Source organism: Pelophylax lessonae, assembly GCF_965119305.1.
Source record: "Pelophylax lessonae genome assembly, chromosome: 11".
NCBI classification, from domain to species: Eukaryota; Metazoa; Chordata; class Amphibia; order Anura; family Ranidae; genus Pelophylax; species Pelophylax lessonae.
The window spans coordinates 204,657,869-204,680,189 of NC_138778.1; the positions used below are offsets into that span (position 1 = coordinate 204,657,869).

General features: G+C 43.8%; 1 protein-coding gene across 1 annotated transcript in view; it reads right to left on the reverse strand.

Annotated features, from left to right (window-relative positions):
- EEF1A2 (eukaryotic translation elongation factor 1 alpha 2) overlaps nt 1–22,321 on the reverse strand; it is a 43,303-nt gene that overhangs the window by 14,421 nt on the left and 6,561 nt on the right. The window contains exons 2-4 of the mRNA XM_082271522.1: nt 14,965–15,145; nt 1,725–1,904; nt 1,218–1,514 (exon numbers count right to left, since the gene is read on the reverse strand). Coding sequence (XP_082127648.1) covers nt 1,218–1,514; nt 1,725–1,904; nt 14,965–15,108 — 621 coding nt within the window. The 5' untranslated portion in view covers nt 15,109–15,145. The remainder of the gene's footprint in view (nt 1–1,217; nt 1,515–1,724; nt 1,905–14,964; nt 15,146–22,321) is intronic.

Genomic DNA, 22,321 nt, shown 5'->3' on the forward strand with positions numbered 1-22,321 from the left:
TTTGGGGGGAATTTCATATAAAAAAAAGTGAAAAATATTGTTGTTTTTGCAAAAATTACGCTCTTTTTTTGTTTATAGCGCGTGATCAAAAAATCGCACAGGTGATCAAATACCACCAAAAGAAAGCTCTGTTTGTGGGAAAAAAAGGACGTGAAATTCGTTTAGGTACAGCGTCGCTCGACCGCGCAATTGTCCGTTAAAGTCACGCAGTAAAAAATCGCAAAAAACCCTCTGGTCTTTTAGCAGGAAAATCCTCCGGTGGTAAAGTGGTTAAAAAAAAAGGTCCAGCTTGGAGCCAGGATGAGCTCCCTGTCCCTGCCTGCACTCACAGCGGTCCAGTTGGACTTTACCTCTCTACCTGAGCGGCATCTAAATGTTTTCTTTTCGGGTCACATTATTAGGGGTTCCCAACCATCCCTGTGTCGAATTCCCAGGTCTGTACACCTGCTGTTCCCATTATGAGGGGTTCCCACCATCCCTGTACTGAGTTCCCGGGTCTGTACACCTGCTGTGCCCATTATGAGGGGTTCCCACCATCCCTGTACTGAGTTCCCGGGTCTGTACAGTACACCTGCTGTGCCCATTATGAGGGGTTCCCACCATCCCTGTACTGAGTTTCCGGGTCTGTACACCTGCTGTGCCCATTATGATGGGTTCCTGCCATCCCTGTACTTAGTTCCCGGGTCTGCACACCTGCTGTGCCCATTATGATGGGTTCCCGCCATCCCTGTACTTAGTTCCCGGGTCTGCACACCTGCTGTGCCCATTATGATGGGTTCCCGCCATCCCTGTACTTAGTTCCTGGGTCTGTACACCTGCTGTGCCCATTATGAGGGGTTCCTGCCATCTTTGCACTGAGGTCCCAAGTCTGTACAGCTGTTGTTGATATGCAACCACGGTGATTCCATGCAGCTGTTGGAAGCTTCAGCACACTTCAGCTGTCTACTATAGAACTGCTAACACTATCCAGATGCTGTGCTATGGTGAGAAAGTCCAGTGTGTTAGTCCTAAATTGATAATATATTCCGATAGAATTCAGATTAGTTGGGATTTTCACAGTACTTCTGCCTAAGTCTGCAGTCACTTCTAGAGGCTTTTTCATTAAAGGGGAACAATATTCTTAAGGTAGACCTCCAGACAAGTAGAAAACCACAGTACAGGGCCCCATGTGAACCAGCAGGGTGAGTCGGTGAGTCCCTGTCTATCGTGTCACTTACATTGGGGGATGGCTCCAGCATGTTGTCCCCGTGCCAACCAGAGATGGGCACAAAGGGCACGGTGGCCGGGTTGTAGCCAATCTTCTTGATGTAGGCGCTGACCTCCTTCACAATCTCATCATATCGCTTCTCGCTGTATGGTGGCTCGGTAGAGTCCATTTTATTGATGCCTACGATCAGCTGCTTCACACCCAGGGTGTACGCCAGCAGGGCATGCTCTCGGGTCTGCCCGTTCTTGGAGATTCCGGCCTCAAACTCACCCACACCGGCCGCCACGATCAGCACTGCGCAGTCCGCCTGCAAGGGGTGGGAAAGAGAGTGATTATCTAATGGACATCTATCTATCCAATTATCCCATCCATCAACCAACCATCCATCAATCAACCATCCATACATTTATATACCCTTCTATCTATCCACCCATCTATCTATCTCTCCATCCTTCTTTATCTTTCTTTCTATCTATCTATCTGTATGTCTATTCCTCCATCCCTCCATCCTTGTCACCTGTGATGTTCCAGTAATCATGTTCTTGATGAAGTCACGATGTCCGGGAGCGTCGATGATGGTGATGTAATATTTGGTGGTCTCGAACTTCCAGAGAGAGATGTCGATGGTGATTCCTCTCTCCCGTTCTGCCTTCAGCTTGTCGAGAACCCAGGCGTACTTAAAGGAGCCCTTCCCCATCTGTAAGGAGAGAAGATCACACATTATAATGGGCTCCACCTGGGGCAGACCCTTCCCTTACCTTGTGTCATATGTACACCTATGTATGGCTGTCCTCCTCAAGGTATTTGATCTTTTATCCCATACAACAACTGTTTTGTGCCTTCATGATTCCTTACTATAAGTCAACCATACAGGGTCTGTCTGAAAATAAAGTCTTTGCAGTCTTTAATGATATGAAACACCCACAATATCACAGTCTATCAGCAGCCATGTGATCTCCACTGCCAGGGCTTTATGTTTCCTATTCACAGATGCAAAGCTTTACTTTTAACTCGAAATAATGATATGAATTAGTGATGTAGGCACATCAGATGAAGTCTGGATTTAATAAGGTGTCGAGTGTGTCAATGGTAAGGCTGTCCACAAGGTTTAGGAGTGTGTCTATGGGAATGTTTGACCATTCTTCCAGAAGTGCATATGTGAGGTCAGGCACTGATGTTGGATAAAAAGGCCTGGCTCGCAGTCTCTGCACTAATTCATCCCAAAGGTGTTCTATCGGGCTGAGGTCAGTCAAGTTCCTCCACCCCAAACTAGCTCATCCATGTCTTTATTGTGCAATGGTCCAAATCATTTGGTGGAGGGGGGATTTTGGTGTGGGGTTGTTTTTCAGGGGTTGGGCTTGGCCCCTTAGTTCCTGTGAAGGGAACTCTTCAGGTGTCAGGATACCAAGACATTTTGGACAATTTCATGCTCATAACTTTGTGGGAACAGTTTGGGGATGGCCTCTTCCTGTTCCAACATGACTGCACACCAGTGCACAAAGCAAGGTCCATAAAGACATGGATGAGCGAGTTTGGGGTGGAGGATCGTGAATGGTCTGCACAGAGTCCTGACCTCATCTCGATAGAAAACCTTTGAGATGAATTAGAGCGGAGACTGCGAGCCAGGCCGTCTCTTCAACATCAGTGCCTGGCCTCACAAATGCGCTTCTGGAAGAATGGTCAACCATTCCCATAGACAAACTCCTGAACCTTGTGGACAGCCTTCCCAGAAGAGTTGAAGCTGTTATAGCTGCAAAGGGTGGGCCAACTCAATATTGAACCCTACGGACTAAGACTGGGATGCCATTAAATTTCATGCGTGTGTAAAGTCAGGCGTCCCAATACTTGTGACAATATAGTGTATGTTATAGTAGATGTAAGCACTAACTGAATGACACTATCTGGGTAAAGCATGGGGAATCATAAACAGTCACCCCTTTTTTTATTCCCTTTAGCCCCGTACACACGTACCGAATGTCGGCCGAACGATCGGTCGTCTTTTGTCTGGGGGTGTCCTGTCGGCTAAAAAGTGCAAAAGACTGCACACGAATTTTGTCGGCCAACAACAGCCGACTGCAGAAGTGATGTCATGTGATGGTTAACTTTCCCTGTGTTTTTTCTTTTCTGAGCATGCCCAGTCTTGCTAATCTGCTGTTTGTCGGCCCGAAATCTGTACTGACTGGCGAACAATCGGCCGTTCTGGTGACGGCCAACAAAAATTTTATAGCCTGCACACCCGATTCTGTTCGGCCGAAAAGTCGCTGTCGGTTGTCGGAAGCATCATACTAACAAGCCGACAATCGGCCGATCGTTCGGCGGCCGAATATATTTACGGCCGACAATCGGTACGTGTGTACGGGGCTTTAGTTGCATTTCGATGCTGCTGATTTCCTGCAGCCACTTTGCAGTCACTTTCTGTCTACAAGCACTACAGGGATGGCTGCATGGCTTTCTCAGGGCGGGTTTCATGATGGTGACTACAGTGGAACATGGCTGTGCAATGTGCATCTTCTGGTCCCCACTGGAATCAAATGGAAGAGGGTGACAACAATCAGGAGACAGGGACAGAGCATTGTCACCCCATAGCTGGAAGTGCCTCAACAAGGACCTTCATGGCAGGATCACTGGGGAATACTTTAGATCTGTCCTTCAGCCTTCCCTTAAGTCTTGCACAGTTGTACCGGCTCCTCTCCTGCACTGAAATGGCTTACTCTGATTTCACTGTACACTGCGGGCTTCTTACAATGTGCATTAGAAGCTGCAGCAATTCAGATAGAACCCGCTGCATTTCCTGGTTGGAGAACATCCAGAATCATCTAGCTCTTTTCACCCCAGCCTTGGCTCACCCCTTTCATGCCTTGGATTTCAGTTCTTTAAATCATAGAGGCTCAACATCATCTAATGTAAATGTGTATAACCGCGCTAATAAATTAATTAACGAGCTGCAACTTATAGTGAGATAACACAAATATAAAAGCTGCGCTGAATGAATGAAAAGTGATAAATAAATATCAAATATAATAATCACTGTGCATAACCAAAAAAATGTATATGCATGATATAAGTAAAGTCCTTAAAGTGAAATAAATCAAAAAGTTCAATAAAGGTGAAACGTGATCAAGAATGATATATATATATATATAAACACGTGATGTGTTATCCTCCACCGCTGAGCACCAATCCACCGTTACATGCGAATCTGCTTACCAAATGGCATATAAAAAGAAGCATTTTAAGGGTCCAAAGAGCTCCAGACATCCACCATAAACGGAGATAATAAGGGCTCCGTAGTGTAAACCAGTATAAAAAGTTTATTAAAATAAAAAGAATAACACTTACAGTGTGTAGAGCAATATGCGCTTTAAATGGTTAACAAAGCCGGCCGGCTTATCGCTCTGCCCGTCCTTCCGGGTAATGCTGGTGACGTCAGCACGCAGTGACCCGACGCGTTTCGTCACAACTGGCGTCTTCCTAAAAATGTGAGAGGAGTGCTGGCCTTTGGTGATACTTACTGCCTCTATTCCTGAGTCTGCTCCTATCTGGTTGATAGTCCTGCTGGAATCGTTGAATACTGGTCCATTATTGCAGTGGCTGTTTGGCTTCCTTTTATATGCCATCTGGTAAGCAGATTCGCAAGTAACAGTGGATTGGTGCTCAGCGGTGGAGGATAACACATCACGTGTTTATATTTATATCACTCTTCTTGATCACGTTTCACCTTTATTGGACTTTTTGGTTTATTTCACTTTAAGGACTTTACTCATATCATGCATATAATTTTTTTTTGGTTATGCACAGTGATTATTATATTTGATATTTATTTATCACTTTTCATTCATTCGGCGCAGCTTTTTTGCTTAACATCATCTGCCTGCAAATACAGCCTGACTAGGAACGCCCACTCCTCCAGAATGACACCCACTTATTAGCATGCTTTGATATTTGCATAACTCCTCCCACTGCTTTCATCAGGCCTGAGGGCTCTTAACCACTTAAGCCCCGGAAGATTTTACCCCCTTCCTGACCAGGGCCTATTTTGCGATTCGGCACTGCTTGACTTTAACGGACAATTGCGCAGTCGTGCGACGCTGTACCTAAACAAATTTTACATCCTTTTTTTCCCACAAACAGAGCTTTCTTTTGGTGGTATTTGATCACCTCTGCGATTTTTTGATCATGCACTATAAACAAAAAAAGTGCGTCAATTTTGCAAAAATAACAATATTCTTCACATTTTTTTATATGAAATTCCCCCCAAAAAAAAAGTAAAAATCAAAATTTTTTAACATTTTAGGCCAATTTGTTTTATGCTATCTATGTTTAGTAAAAAAAAATCGCAAAAAGCGTATTTTGAATGGACACACGGAGCTGTGGCTCGGCTCGGGTGCCCCTATGGCAAGCTGCTTGCTGTGGAGGCACTCAACAGGAGGGAGGGGCCAGGAGCGCCAGCGAGGGACCCGAGAAGAGGAGGGAGGGGTAGCCTGTGCAAAACCAACTGCACAGAGGAGGTAAGTATAACATGTTTGTTATTTAAAAAAAAAAGACTTTAGTATCACTAATGTAATGAAAACAGAAAGGTTTTATTTCTATTGATAGGGAGGGAAAGGAGGAAGCAGGGAAGCCCAAATATAAGCAGATTAAAATCCAGCTTTAATGAAAGTCACAGATCTAAATAATATTAAAAGTCACATGACCATGGTAAAGCTTCTATGAGCTGATTGGACTGAGTGATGAGTGATTGAGTTGGGATGAGTGACTGGGCTTACGTAGATTATTTATTATTATTATTATTATTATTATTATTCATTATGTATTAATATTTGTTTATTATTATTATTTTTTCATAATTATTATTATTTATTACTTAGGATGAGTTATTAGGATGAGTGAATGGGAAAAATGATTGGTCTTACATGGATTATTTATTATTATTATTTTTATTATTAATATTTTTGTTATTATATTTATTTATGACTTGGGAGGAGTTATTGGGCTTACCGTACATAAATGATTGCACTTTGGAATGATAGCTTTTTCATAGTTTTTATTTATTGTTTATTCTTTATGGTAGTTTATTATTTATAAACTACCATAAAGAATAAACAATAAATAAAAACTATGAAAATAATAGAGTAAGGGATTTATGCCTAATAAAATATTTATTATTATTATTATTTATTACTTGGGATGAGTAATTGGGTTTACATAGATTATTTTTTATTAATGTTTTTTTATGTATTATTTAATAATAATATTTACTATTTTATTACTTGGGATAAGTGATTGGGTTTACATAGATTATTTATTATTATTGTTTTTCTATGTATTATTTATTAATAATATTAACTATTTTATTACTTGAGATGTATTTAGAAACGTTCCGTTTATGATCTCCACCAGGCGATGGTTGATTCTAGCACAGTGTTTCTCAACTCCGGTCCTCAGGGCACACTAACAGGCCAGATTTTAGGTATTACCTTGGGGAGATGCAGACTAGAATACTGCAATCACTGAGCAGCAAATAATATCACCTGTGATGCATTTCAGTTTTCTTGCAAACCTGGCCTGTTAGTGTGCCCTGAGTTGAGAAACACTGTTCTAGCACATACAGAGGGCACAGTGTGATCAGCATCCTGAATGAGCCCATCGCCTGCGCCCGTGAACGGGTTAAGGTCACCGATCCCCCCGGCGCAGTCTCGCATTTCCTAGCTGTGCGTAGCTGATAGGACAGTGTGCCCTCTGCAACGCACACAGCAAATGGAGCCTTCCAGCTCAGCTATAATTAAACCTGGCAAGCGGCAGCTCTCTCCGCACCCTCCGCGCCCAGCTGCTGCTGTTGATCACTGCGGCCCAGCGTGGATATCTCTAGAACACAACGCTCTCTGTGAGCTGTCGCCGCCATCTGCATCTCAGCCTCTCCTGGGCCTCCGCTGAGTCAGTCCCAAGGATAGGAGGACGGCCAATGCCTGCCATTTACCATCCTGATTTAACCTTAATAATATATGACATCCTACTGCTATCAGGAGCAACCTCACAGTACAGCTTCACTATAACCAGAGGGGGAAGGCTACGGAGCCAGCTGTCTAGGGTGTAGAATAAAACAGGGGCACAATATCACATTTTGGAAACTAATTGCCATTAAAAGGTGACTGTGAGGTCTAAGGATGTGGCTGACTGCTGAATCAAATATTATATTTTTAATAAGAGATCCGTAAAAGGTTGCAACCTTGAGAGGGGCAATTAAAATGTAACTGGGGGACATTGTTGGCTACATACACTATATTACTAAAAGTATTGGGACGCCTGCCTTTACAGGCACATGAACTTTAATGGCATCCCAGTCTTAGCTCGCAGGGTTCAATATTGAGTTGGCCCACCCTTGCATCTATAACAGCTTCAACTCTTCTGGGAAGGCTGTCCACAAGGGATGGCTCCAAGAGGCAGAGGCATGATGGGGTTTGTAGTTCCACCACAGTTGGGGTGCTGAGGTTGCCTAACCTTAATCTAGAGCATCACCTGCACATTAGAAAAGAGAAAGCTTTCTTTTCATTTTGGAACCGACAAGCTACAGCAGGACCTGGTTCACTAAGTTGCAATACATAAAATGTTCTTCTGTATATTGTTACAGTATATAACAGGATCTGAGGCCCTGATGAAGCAGGTCAGCCCACGAAACGCGTTGGCCAAAAATCGTATCTCAAGTCCAGGATAACAGCACAGGGAAAGATCAGTAAGGTTTTGTACAAATCTTGATGTCCCTGTCTGTCCGACTGCTACCCCGGATGGGATCAACCTGTAGGCATGGAGTGGACATCAAGTTAAAGCGCAGTTCCAGCCTTTTCTGGGTTTATTTAAAGTCAGCAGCTACAAAAAAGTGTATCTGCTGACTTTTAATAAACACATACTCACCTGTCCCACGATCCAGCGATGCTGGGCACCTGAAGCCTCAATCCTCTCCATCTGTTTTCGGCAGCGCTGGCATCACTAGTGTGGGCACCCAGTTGTGACAGCTTGAAGCTTCACAACCCGGTTCGCAGTGCGCATGCGCGACTTGATTGGCCCAGCAATCTCCTGGGATCTGTGGCTTGTCCCAGAAGATTGCAAAGAGAGAGAACTTCTGCTCGGGGAGCCGCGGAGCTCCAATCGGAAGTGGGAGCGGGTAGCTGTCAAAACTAGGTACCCACCAGAGGGGGCGTGGCTATGCCGGATTTTCATGCATACTACTTGGCTTCCCAACTGTCCCACTTTCACCACTTCCATAACTCGGAGGCCGACCGCTACCGCGCTCTGTTTTGCGGGCGTCCGGACCGGGCTGCTCACACCCCATTACAAATAATACTTCGTGGTCGCGGACTGACAGCCCAGATGACTACCCCTGACTCCCCAGTGTCATTGCACAGACGGGTTTGGGAACTGGCCCTTAAGAAACTGGAATTAACACATATTTATTCCTATACCGCCCTCTGGCACAACCCCCACTTGGTTGAACTGTCCTCACTTCCGGGCGCTGAACTCTGGGCGACTAGAGGTGTGCTTTTCCTCCATCAGGTCCTCTGTGGGACTGGAGTGAGATCTTTTCAATCTCTGAAAGACAAATTTGGCTTGCCACCCTACATGCTGTTCAGATATCTTCAGTTATGGCATGCGGACTCGCCCAACATACCGGTCTTTGATATTATTATGGGGGACGAACCGACCAAACTGATGTCTGCCATCTATCTTGAACTGCGTTCTAGGGCCATTGACAAAGTGGTGGAGGGGATGCAGGGAAAATGGGAGGGTGATGTTGGTCACCTTGACGAGACATACTGGGACACAATTCTCGACAGCCCTACATTGTCCTCTCCCAAACTCTCGCATCCCTTGGCACAATTGTACATACTACATAGATCCTACCTAACCCCTATGAGGATCTCTAGGTATCGGGTGAATGCGGATTCCAACTGCCCCAGGTGTCGTACGCAACCTGGAACCTTTATGCATTTACTATGGACGTGCCCCACTATTCAATCCTTCTGGCTACAAATAATCACATCTCTTCACGACCACATGGGCTCCCCACTTCAACTTGACCCCAAGCCATGTATCCTGGGTCTCTTTCCTGATGATAATATTGACAAATTTCTGTCCATATTTCTTCATGAAACACTCTTTCACGCCTGTAAGCTTATAGCCAAGCTGTGGATGCGCGAACAGCCCCCTACCTTGCAGGCATGGTTGTCAGAAGTCAACTCTAACCTCCCATATAAAAAGCTGATTTACCGTCACAGGGGTTGCCCTACCAAATATGACAGGGTTTGGGGACGATGGCTGAAAAGCTCTCTCACATGTGATGATTAGACACTGGAGGAAAGCCCATTAGATTTCAGGAACTGTAGCTGTTGGGTGATATCTGTATTTCCGCAAAGGATGGCCCACGAGAGTTCCTTTTTTTTGTTTTTTTGTCTTTTATTGGGTATTATGCCTTGTTGCTCCTTTTTTCTTACATATATGCTACTTTTACTTGTCTCTGCTGTATCCTATATGTGCTGGCTGTTTCAGTGTAAGGGTCCTTTCACACGGGTGGTCCGTAAGTCCATTTTTCATCCCATTTTTTTGCAGATGAAAAACGGAGATAATGTATGTCAATGGGATTGCGGATGTCAGCGGATGACACCGCTGACATCCGATTTGCGTCCTTTCCGATCAGTTCCGTTTTTTGGAACGGAAGAGAACCCTATTTTTCTTCCGTTTAAAAAAAATGGAACGGGCGCAAAAACGGATGTCAGCGGTGTCATCCGCTGACATCCGCAATCCCATTGACATACATTATCTCCGTTTATCATCCGCAAACGGATAGGATGATAAACGGACATACGGACCGGATGACACAAGTCAAAAAAAAAAAACAAGTGCCGGAGCGGATCAAAAAACGGTCCGCCCCATGTGAAAGGACCCTAACTGATGCTGTTGTCTTAAGGCTCCGTTCACATTATAGCGTATGGATCACGGGCAGAACCGCCGCGGTTCCGCCCGCGATCCGGAGATTATTGCAAATCGCGGGACGCCTGTGCGTTGCCCGTTGATTTGCAATAGACCCCCAAACGCTGAGCGATGTTGCCGCGATTTCCGCCTGCCGAATCGCGGTAACATCGCGCAAAAAAAATCGCGGGACGCAATACGATCCAAAGAAGCTCTTGTACTTTTTTGGTCGTAATGCGTCCCGCGATTTTTTTTGCGCGATGTTACCGTGATTCGGCAGGCGGAAATCGCGGCAACATCGCTCAGCGTTTGGGGGTCTATTGCAAATCAACGGGCAACGCACAGGCGTCCCGCGATTTGCAATAATCTCCGGATCGCGGGCGGAACCGCGGCGGTTCTGCCCGTGATCCATACGCTATAATGTGAACGGAGCCTTAAAGCCTTACCATGTACTGTGTTCCAATCTGTTTTGAACTGTGTTATACCATGTTGTTATGTTTTCATCTCAATAAACTTGGTTTTGAAATTAAAAAAAACAAAACTAGGTACCCCCCCCCCCCAAAAAAAAAAAAAAATGACTTGCCAAATGTGCCATGTCAGGGGGTTAGGACTACTTAAAGCGGGAAGTTCCACTTTTGGGTGGAACTCTGCTTTAAACAAAGGAGAGCAACTACATGGGGTACACAAAAAAACAAAAAGGAAGAAAAAATGTGAACACAGTGTAAAGTACACCACAGAGGAGGAGAAGCATATAGCAAATTTGGGGGTGTTGCTAAAGGTTACACTCCTTTAAGTAATTAGAAGCTTTAGAATTTGATAAACAGGTAATCTAGTTCTTTTTGAAAATGGAAGTGGAGTAATTCTTATAAGTTGGCATCAACTCAAATTGTGCGTGAGTATTTAGCCTGGAAATGACCGTAGATAATCTAGGTGCGTCAGTGGATTTCCATAAACTGGCTATGGTGATCCTTGCTGCTATTAATATTAGGGATGCACCGATCCGATATTTGGATCTGATATCGGCGCCGATATGGCCATTTTAGATGGATCGGGGGATCGGTAACATTGACCGATCCACTGGCCGATCCGGTTTTTGCTTGGTAATGGCTCAGCCATCCCTTACTAGGTGCAGTAGTAGTATGGGATGGGAGCCGCTACTTCCTGTATAGGCCCGGCTCACAGGCGGAGTGATATCAGATGCACTCCGCCTGTGAATGGAGGAGCCGTACACATGAAGCAGCGGCATTGCTCTGTACTGCTGCTGCTTGCTTTGTGTGTAGCTCCAGATCGGTTCCGGTATCGGCGATTTAACAACGCCAGATATCGGTATCGGGTCCAAAAAAGTCGGATCGGTGCATCCCTAATTAATATATGAGTCACAATGGTTCTCTGAGTTATGGATATTCCCAATAGAGCTGTAGCAGGGGCAAGCTTGACTAGGATTCCTGTTTAGGATTAGGTGTGCTATAAAAGAGAATACTGATCTCCAAAAACTTTTTAAGTTTTTGCAGCTCCACAGAATATGCAGAAGGTTGCCTGTTTGTTCATTGCATCCCCAACATATGGGGGATGTGGATGGGTATATTTTTGATAACTTACAGTATCTCACAAAAGTGAGTACACCCCTCACATTTTTGTGAATATTTTTTTTATATCTTTTCATGTGACAACACTGAAGAAATGACACTTTGCTACAATGTAAAGTAGTGAGTGTACAGCTTGTATAACAGTGTACATTTGATGTCCCCTCAAAATAACTCAACACACAGCCATTAGGCTACGTTCACATGTTAGCGTAGCGGACCGCAGCAGAATCACCGCGATCCGGAAATCATTGCAAATCGCGGGACGCCTGTGCGTTGCCGTTGATTTGCAATGGCACCCCAAACGCTGTGCGATGTTGCCGCGATTTCCGCCTGCCGAATCGCGGAAACATCGCGCAAACAAAATCGCGGGTTGCATGACGCCCAAAAAAGGTACAAGAGCTTCTTTGGGGCGTCATGCGACCCGCAATTTTGTTTGCGCGATGTTACCGCGATTCGGCAGGCGGAAATACAGCTTACAATTGCTAAACAAATACTGTAGATCAAATTCTTTGGTGCCCTCCTTTTCAATGTTTAACCATAATTTGTCTTCAGGTGAAGAGAACCAGAATTTCATCTGATCTAATAAGGATGCATAGTAGTAACCTTTAATGTCAGGTAGGCCCATATCCCCTGAGGATTTAGTGATGTTTAGTATTTAAATCCGACTCTGGGTTTCTTACCATTCCAAAAAAAAATGTTTAAGTTTCGTATTTGTTACATAAAAAAAATCTAGCAGGAATTTGGATAGGTAGGGTTCTGAAGTAGTACAAAATTTTTGGCAGAGTTTGTATTTTGAATGCAGCTTTTTTTACGACCCACCAAAGTTGGGATTTTTGTATATTTTGCAGATCTCTGTTGATGAGTTCTAAAGGAGTGGAGAAATTGGCGTTATTAACCGCTTTCATACCACGCGAATACCGGCATTGCTCTCCTACATGTAAAAATCATCATTTTATTGCTAGAAAATTACTCAGAACCCCCAAACATTTTATATATATATATATATATATATATATATATATATATATATATAAACAGTATCTCACAAAAGTGAGTACACCCCTCACATTTTTGTAAATATGTTATTATATCTTCTCATGTGACAACACTGAAGAAATGACACTTTGCTACAATGTAAAGTAGTGAGTGTACAGATTGTATAACAGTGTCAATTTGCTGTCCCATCAAAATAACTCAACACAGCCATTAATGTGAGGGGTGTACTCACTTTTGTCAGATACTGTATATATATATATATATATATATATATATATATATATATATATTTAGCAGAGACCCTAGGGAATAAAATGGCGGTCATTGCAATTTTTTATGTCACAGAGTATTTGCACAGAAATTTTTAAAACGCGATTTTTTTTAGGAAAAAAAAAAAACATTTTATGAATAAAAAAAAAAAAAAACAGTAAAGTTAGCCCAATTTCTTTGTATAATGTGAAATATGATGTTATGCCGAGTAAATAGATGCCTAAATGTCACGCTTTAAAATTGCGCACACTTCTGCAATGGCGCCAAACTTCGGTACTTAAAAATCTCCATAGGCGATGCTTTAAAATTGTTTACAAGTTAACAGTTTAGAGTTACAGAGGAGGTCCTGTGCTAGAATTATTGCTCTTGCTTGAACGTTTGTGGCAATACCTCACACGTGTGGTCTGAATGTCCTTTACATATGTGGACACGACCTACGTATGCGTTCGCTGCATACATTGCAGTGTTTATAATTGCCGGGGCCAGGTGTGACGTCATAATGTCACGCCCAGCCTCCCGAGAGTCATAGAGATGACCGGGGACCATCAGGTCCTTGGTCAGCTCTATGGTAAACTTCCGCTAACGGCAGATTCCTTCTCTGGCTCGCCAATCGCACGGACGAGCCGGTAGAAGCACCAGAGGGCAGTGGGAGGGGGGGGGGAGGGGACATCATCTGAAATTTCACGATTTCAATGCTGCATGTCAGTGCGACTTGGAAGACATCTGTGCGGTAAGTCGCACCCCAAATTGCTAGGAACTACTTTTGCAAATCGATGCAGCACTGCAAAGTCGGCGTCGCATCAATTTAAACACTGACATTGCTGGCAATAGGGTGTGACATGTCATGCGATTTGACGTGTCAAATCGCATGACAAATCACTCCAATGTGAACAGAGGCTTAAGCCTGGTTCACATCTATGCGTTTTTTAGTGCTTTCAGCCCCTGCTCACATTGACTGCGGCTTTGAAATCGCGCGACTTCATCTGAAATCGCACAATTTCAATGCCGAGGGTGCGACTTGGAAGACATCTATGCGGCTTCATGCACAGATGTCTATTCAAGTCGCACCCAAAATCGCTAGGAACTACTTTTTCAAATCGATGCGGCACTGCAAAGTCGGTGTCAAATCAATGTGAACACTGCCATTGCTGGCAATAGAGTGCGACTTGTTATGCAATTTGACCTGTCAAATTGCATGACAAATTGCTCCAATGAGAACAGGGGATTAGGCCTGGTACACAACTATGCGTTTTCTTTTTCGTGCTTTTTGCAGAAACACACTACAGTCCATTTAACACGGGTTCCTATGCTTTTATCAGCCGCTGCGTTTTAGGAAAGGGTCAGGGACTTTTTAAATTGCCAAACGGTGCATTTTTGGTTCAATAGACTTCAATAGAGAAGCTGCAGAAAAGTATGTAGTGCGTCTTATGTCACGATTTGTGTTTTTTTTTATTTGCCCAACAACAAATATAAATGCAAAATGCATTTAAAAACGTAGGAAAAACGCATCAAAAACGTGCATGCAAGAACGCAAAACCACTGAAAAAACTGATCAAAATCCAGGAATAAACTTTGTTAAAGTTTGTGTGCCCAGCGTTTAGCTTTAACCCCATCCCGTTCCTTTAAAAAGCTGTGAACTCCCAGGGGCGGGAAGGATTATCAATCATGTGATCACTGTCATTGTTTGCCACAGTGGCCATATGATTGAGTGCCAGTCCCACCGCCAACTGATGATTAGTGGGGACCAAAAACTGTCTATGATGGCTTGGTCTCTGAGCTGGGAGAGTGTAGTGAGCGTGCTCTCATGTGTGGCCTGTGGGGGCACTAGAGCCCACCTTTTTGTTGCTGCACTTATGTGTTACAACAGGTTAAGCACACTTCCATAAAGGCTACTACAGCTTGATGAATCAGGACCCACAACTTCGCCTCCCCCCTTGCCCTCACCTCAGCGGCCTCCTTCTCGAATTTCTCTATCGTCCTCTTGTCGATGCCTCCACATTTGTAGATCAGGTGGCCGGTGGTGGTGGATTTGCCGGAGTCTACGTGGCCGATGACCACGATGTTAATGTGGGTCTTCTCTTTCCCCATCTTCCTGGGGGTTTTGCTGTGTAGCAGATGAGGGAATCTGGAGGAAAAGCAAACTCAGTTACCTTCTACATCACAACCATCCCTAATCCCAAACCAAACTGCCCGGCCTTCGGGGGACTGAGCTAAAAACCAAACCCATGTTTGCCAAGCCACATCCCTTTTAGGGTCCAAAAACTGGGGGACAATTGAAAAAAATAGGTTAGTGTATGCTCTTTCACAACTCCCGAGGCCGTGTTGAACACCAGGGCCAGGGGTTTCCAAACTATGGCCAAACTAGGCTACATCCAAGGAGGCTGGTGAGGATTTTTTTTTGACCTACGGAAAAGTTTGCAGACCGGGGTATAGGCTGAAGCAATGATGGCTTGTGACTCAAGTCTCAGTACTATCTCCAAAGACCATATGGTGCTATCCTGGTTTAAGATGGCTACCTCCACTTAGATAATGGTCCTGTGACCTCCCGAGAAGAAATGTCCAAAGCAATTTCAGTATCCAACAGAGATGTATAGTAACTAAGTAGAACTACTTCACTACTGTACTTAAGTCCCGAAAGGCGGTATCTGTACTTTCCTAGAGTAGAATTTTTTTCTCTTACTTCCACTTTTACTTCACTACATTTTTTCAATGATTTCAATACTTCTACACCAATATTTCTTTTTTGTGCTGCATAGTTACTCGTTACAATTATAAAAATTACCACTGCCAGAACAGTAGATGGCAGGTTTCATGAAGCTCAAAACATGTGTATTATCAGCGCATACGAAAATAAATGCTACTGTATGTATAAATAAAAGCTGCATTTGAAATAATAAAAAACAATATGATGTTCAAACTTTTGACTTCTTTCTTTAATAACTATATAACACAGTACTTGTACTTTTACTTTCAGTACTTGAGTAGCAATTTTTTTTTCAAAACTACTGGTACTTTTACTTTCAGTACTTGAGTAGCAAAATTTTTTAAAAAACTACTTACAATACTTAAGTACAAAAAATGTTGAATACTTTAGTACTTCTACTCAAGTCACTTTTTGATCGAGCACTTGTACTTTTACTCAAGTATGGGTTTCGAGTACTTTATACAACTCTGGTATCCAATGATGATTAAAGACACCAACATACAATACATGGGTAAGGATGTTAACTATCTGGCATTAAAATAGACCCGTCACAAACCTGAGCATTTCAAGATGACCATATGATGAAAAAATTAGGTCAGATACAAAAAAACACAAAAAAAAACACAGGAAGCAGTTGTTATGCAAATTTTGACTTTTATTGTGCAAGTCAAAGTAGGATATGCTCATTCACACATTCTGAGCCTGAGTCTTGGTCAGTGAGATGCCCATCATGTTAAATAACCAATGGGATTGGCGGTGGCCAAACTTGATCAAAGAGCCAAACTTGACCATCAGGGCCCAGACAAGGGGTGGGCAGGAGGGCCATTGTGATATCATGTGAGGTGATGGGAGGGGGGCACCGCAAGGGGGTTGAGGGGAGGGGATTTGTGATGGGAGGGGAAATTTGGGGGTTGGAAGGGCTTAAGACTTGCTCTAGGATGGGAAATTTGGGTGGGGGGGGGGGGGGTTGGTGTGTTGGGATGGGGAAAGATGATTTGTCCTAGGAGAGGGGTTTGGGGAGCTTGTGCTAGAAGAGGTGATATGGTGGGGGGAGGGTATTTGTGCTAGGAGGGAACATTTATTTTCGGGGGGGGGGGGGGGGTTGTGCTATTAGGGATGATTTGGAGATATTTGTGAAAGGAAGGGAAATTGGGGAGGGGGGATTAGCGCTAGTGGAAATTTGGGTGGGGGTAGGGTTTAGGGGTGGTAATTTGTAGGGATGTGTGTTGGATTTGGGGGGTTTGTGCTAGTAAAGGTTTGTGTTAGGAGGGGAGATGGGTGGGGGACTTGTGCTGAGAGGGGTGATTCGGAATGGGGTGAGAGGATGTTTACTCGGAGGTGAAATTTGGGGATTCAAGGATATGTGCTAGGAGAAGTGATTTTTTTTTTTAGAGGGGGAGGAAGGGAAAGAATTAAATTCAGGGGGGGGGCAAGGATTTGTGCTGGCAGGGAGGGTAAATTATACTTAAGGGGTAAGCATGCAGATTAGTGCTCAATTATTTCTTTTTCGGACAGGGGGGGATTTTTCTCTGACACAAAGTACTCATACATCTTGGGGGGGGGGGGCACAATTTGGCATGTTTGCCCTGGGCTCTAGTTGACCTTGTCCCGGCACTGTTCACCATTATGGGAAAGTCTTCTTTTATCTATATGTAGCCTACGTATATCCCGGGATGTATTGATGAGTGTGACGGGAGCCACTTTGGGCATGGGGGTTGTGGACCCCAAATTCCTTTAGAGAGGTTGGGGGGCACCATGCCCAGCCTTATGGGGCTCTCTTATGTTTAAGTCACCCTGCATCTGTTATGGATGCAGGGTGACCAGGAGGGTGGTGAACACTGAAAAATGGTTTGGACTACTACAAATGGTGTTCACCATCACTGGAATTTAAGGACAGATGGGTGATGGGTTGAATTGCTTCATATTTGTCAGCAAGGTCATTTGTTCCCTTTGCCATGAGGTCTCTGAGCAGGAAGTCCAACTCCTAATATGGTCATTCCAGGAGACGGGCTGTCTAAACAATGTTGCTTTTGGTCTGAGGTGGCTTTCCATTCACCTATTGTCAGGTGTGCTAATGACCTCGCCTGCTGTCTGCTAAGGGATGTATTGACACTCAGAGTAATGTGTATTGAGGGCTCGTTAGGGAACCATTGTTCTGTGTCTGGCTATTGTGTACATTGATTGCCCCCTGGGGCTTCTGCCTCCTTGCAAATGGCAGTCCTTCTGGTCAAGCTATCTGACCAATCCCTGTTGACTCATTTTCAAGTCCTCATTTGCATGGCAGTCCTTCTGGTCAAGCTATCTGACCAATCACTGCTGACTCATTTTAAATTCCTCATTTGCAGTGAGCCCCATAAGGCTGGGCATGGTGCCCCCCCCCAACCTCTCTAAAGGAATTTGGGGTCCACAACCCCCATGCCCAAAGTGGCTCCCGTCACAATGAGGTCTCCCGGAAAGAAGCCTCTGCTTTGGTGTTCCTCCCTCACAACCACATGATTCCCTAACAGTGGAAGTTAATAAGAGATTACACGACCCATTCAATGTATTTCCATGGCATACCGCCAACTGTCATGGCGTTGAGGTGGACGGGGGAATTCGGGTTTGGAGTCCTGAGGTTTGAGCACAATAATTAAGTGTATTCTGTGCAGTGATACATAACTGACACATGAACTCAATCACATCTACAGGCCCATGTGACCACATAGGAAGCACATGCTATATTATTATTAATAAATGGAATTCAATCAAATCCATCCAGAACTGATATTCCACTTTTGTGTTATTCCCGGGGAGGCAGAATCACATGCTGGCTTCTTGTGTCTCTCAGGATCTCCCCAATCATCATTACTGGATGTATCTAAATGCCGGCTATGCCTGTTACTAAGCCTAGTGTTGGTGTCACCTTCCCCCAGGTGGGTTCTCCGTCATGGTAACCAAATCCAGACTCCTTTATTATGGCCCTATGGGATGGGCTCAGACACAAACAATGGATAGATAGATAGATAGATAGATAGATAGATAGATAGATAGATAGATAGATAGATAGATAGATAGATAGATAGATAGATAGATAGATAATCTCACAAATGTGAGTACACCCCCTCACATTTTTGTAAATATTTTATTATATCTTTTCATGTGACAACACTGAAGAAATTACACTTTGCTACAATGTAAAGTAGTGAGTGTACAGCTTGTATAACAGTGTAAATTTGCTGTCCCCTCCAAATAACTCAACACACAGCCATTAATGTCTAAACCGCTGGCAACAAAAGTGAGTACAACCCTAAGTCAAAATGTCCAAATTGGGCCCAAAGTGTCAATATTTTGTGTGTCTACCATTATTTTCCAGCACTGCCTTAACCCTCTTGGGCATGGAGTTCACAGTTTGTCACTGGAGTCCTCTTCCGTTCCTCCATGACGACATCACGGAGCTGGTGGATGCTGGAGAGTGACCTTGCGCTCCTCCATTTTCCGTTTGAGGATGCCCCTCAGATGCTCAATAGGGTTAAGGTCTGGAAACATGCTTGGCCAAATCCATCACCTTTACCCTCAGCTTCTTTAGCAAGGCAGTGGCCATCTTGGAGGTGTGTTTGGGGTCATTATCATGTTGGAATGCTGCCCTGCAGCCCAGTCTCCAAAGGGAGGGGGATCATGCTCTGCTTCAGCATGTCACAGTACATGCTGGAATTCATGGTTCCCTCAATCAACTGTAGCTCCCCAGTGTCGGCAGGACTCATGCAGCCCCAGACCATGACACTCCCACCACCATGCTTGACTGTAGGCAAGACACGCTTGCCTTTGTACTCCTCACCTGGTTGCCACCACACACGCTTGACACCATCTGAACCAAATAAGTTTATCTTGGTCTCATCAGACCACAGCACTTGGTTCCAGTAATCCATGTCCTTCGTCTGCTTCTCATCAGCAAACTGTTTCAGGCTTTCTTGTGCATCATCTTTAGAAGAGGCTTCCTTCTGGGAGGACAGCCATGCAGACCAATTTGATGCAGTGTGCGGCGTATGGTCTGAGCACTGACAGGCTGACCCCCCCACCCCTTTAATTTCGGCAGCAATGCAGGCAGCACTCCTACGTCTATCTCCCAAAGACAACCTCTGGATATGATGCTGAGCGTGTGCACTCTACTTCTTTGGTCGACCATGGCGAGGCCGGTTCTGAGTTGAACCTGTCCTGATAAACCGCTGTATGATCTTGGCCACTGTGCTTCAGCTCCGTTTCAGGGTCTTGGCAATCTTCTTATAGCCTAGGCCATCTTTAGGTAGAGCAACATTTTTTTTTTTTCAGATCCTCAGAGAGTTTTTTGCCATGAGGTTCCATGTTGAATTTCCAGTGACCAGTATGAGAAAGTGAGAGCGATAACACCAAATCTAACTCACCTGCTCCCCATTGACACGTGAGCCCTTGTAACATTAACGAGTCACATGACATCGGGGAGGGAAAATGGCTATTTAGGCCCAATTTGGACATTTTCACTTAGGGGTGTACTCACTTTTGTTGCCAGGGATTTAGACATTAATGGCTGTGTGTTGAGTTATTTTGAGGGGACAGCAAATGTACACTGTTACACAAGCTGTACACTCACTACTTTACATTGTAGCAAAGTGTAATTTCTTCAGTGTTGTCACATGAAATGAAAAGGAAAGAAAAGAAAAGAAGGGAGGATATGGAGAGCCTATTTCCTCTAATACATATGCAGACTGTGCTTCCTACTTGGTAATTCTACACAGTAGACTAAAAGAATGAGAGAGAGAGGGAGAGGGGGAGAGAGAGAGAGAGAGAGGGAGGGGAGGGGGGAGTAGACAAAGAAGAGAAAAGAAAAGAAAAGAAGGGAGGATATAGACAGCCTATTTCCTCTATTACATATGCAGGCTGTGCTTCCTTCTTAGCAATGTTAGATAATAGACTAAAATAAAGAGAGAGAGGGGGTAGAGAAAGAAAAGAAAAGAAGACATGAACATTTTTTTCCTCTATTACATAAGCAGGCTCTGCTTCCTACTTGGTAATGCTAGACAGTAGACTAAAAGAACAATAGAGAGGTGTTGGAGAAAAAAAAGAAAAGAAAAGAAGCGAGATATGGAACAGCATATTTTCCAATTACATATGCAGGCTCTGCTTACTACTTACAAATGCTGAACAGTGGCTGTGCTGCTTCTCTTACCCCAAACCCAAAAAAATCAAAGTATCATTCTATGTGGCCTACCCTGTAACCGACTTTTATTTCAACAGTTGTTCAACTCTACTTGTGAAATTGAGACAATGGGTTTGATTTACTAAAGGCAAATAGACTGTGCACTCTGCAAGGGCAGCTGCTCCCAAGCTTAGTAAATGAGGTAAAGCTTCACTTTGCAAAGAATATCCAATCATGTGCAAAAAAAAAAAAAAAACTGCATTTTTACTTGCACGTGATAGGATGATGTAGCTAAGCAGATGTAGCTAAGCAAAGTTCACAGTATATTTGCCTTTAATAAATCAACACCAATTACATAAAAACCAGGGTTATGACAATGGCAGGTAGTGATGGGGTTAAGCTCAATGAGAGCAACATACTCTCAAGGCAAAACAGCAGTGCTGAATAATGACCCTGCCATGGCCTGTGCAACGACCAGGACCCTCGTGGGCCAGTGATCCATACACACCTGTTCTCAGAGCTATAGATTGCAGCATGGGACTAATCAGATGAGGTTTTATTGAATGCCACATGTCATCCATTTGTAATGGTGAGAGGTGACCAGGTTTCTTCTAGAGAAGCGGTCACTAATGCACCACTGCCAAGACTCTACAGTAACCTGGGCTGTTGGGGGACTACAACCCCCAACACTTCCAGCTCTCTGGGATTTATAGGAGAAGTAAGAATTTTGGATATATGAGTATAGATGTGCGGTTATTTAAAGGTACCATTTAGAAAGCAGCAGTTGCTATAATTGACAGATGGGAGTAGAGCAGTTGTTATGGGTTATGGCATTATCCGGTAGAAGAACATCATGCAGACACCTTCATTGACCTTGCTGTGTGTTTCTCTGTCTTTATTTATAAATAAGGTCTATGGATATTTAATAATAGAAGATAGATAGATAGATAGATAGATAGATAGATAGATAGATAGATAGATAGATAGATAGATAGATAGATAGATAGATAGATAGTAATCCCTAAGTGATGTTTGTACATTAAAGAATATCTAAAAATAAATACAAAGTTTAATACTGGAAGGCTACATTTATACAATTATAGACATTAAATACACATTGCTTTGAGGCACTTCCATCAATGAAATCCTAACTGGTCTACAGAGTCCTGCAGATATAGGATTACTATATATACCGTTTTCCTGTGTATAGGTCCTGTCCAGCTACAGACTTTTTTTTCAGGGTTAGTCCTATGTCCATTGATCTGACCCGTATCTGTTTATCCTATATCTTTGGATCTCGTGTCTATTGGTCTGTCCTGTTTCTCCATATCTCCCATGTATCTGCTTGTTCTCTATCTCTCTGCCCTCTGGCTGACCACTGAAGCCTATGTCTATCCTTGACTTTTATCTGTCTGTCCAGTGTATAACTAGGCTCCTAATATCCGTGT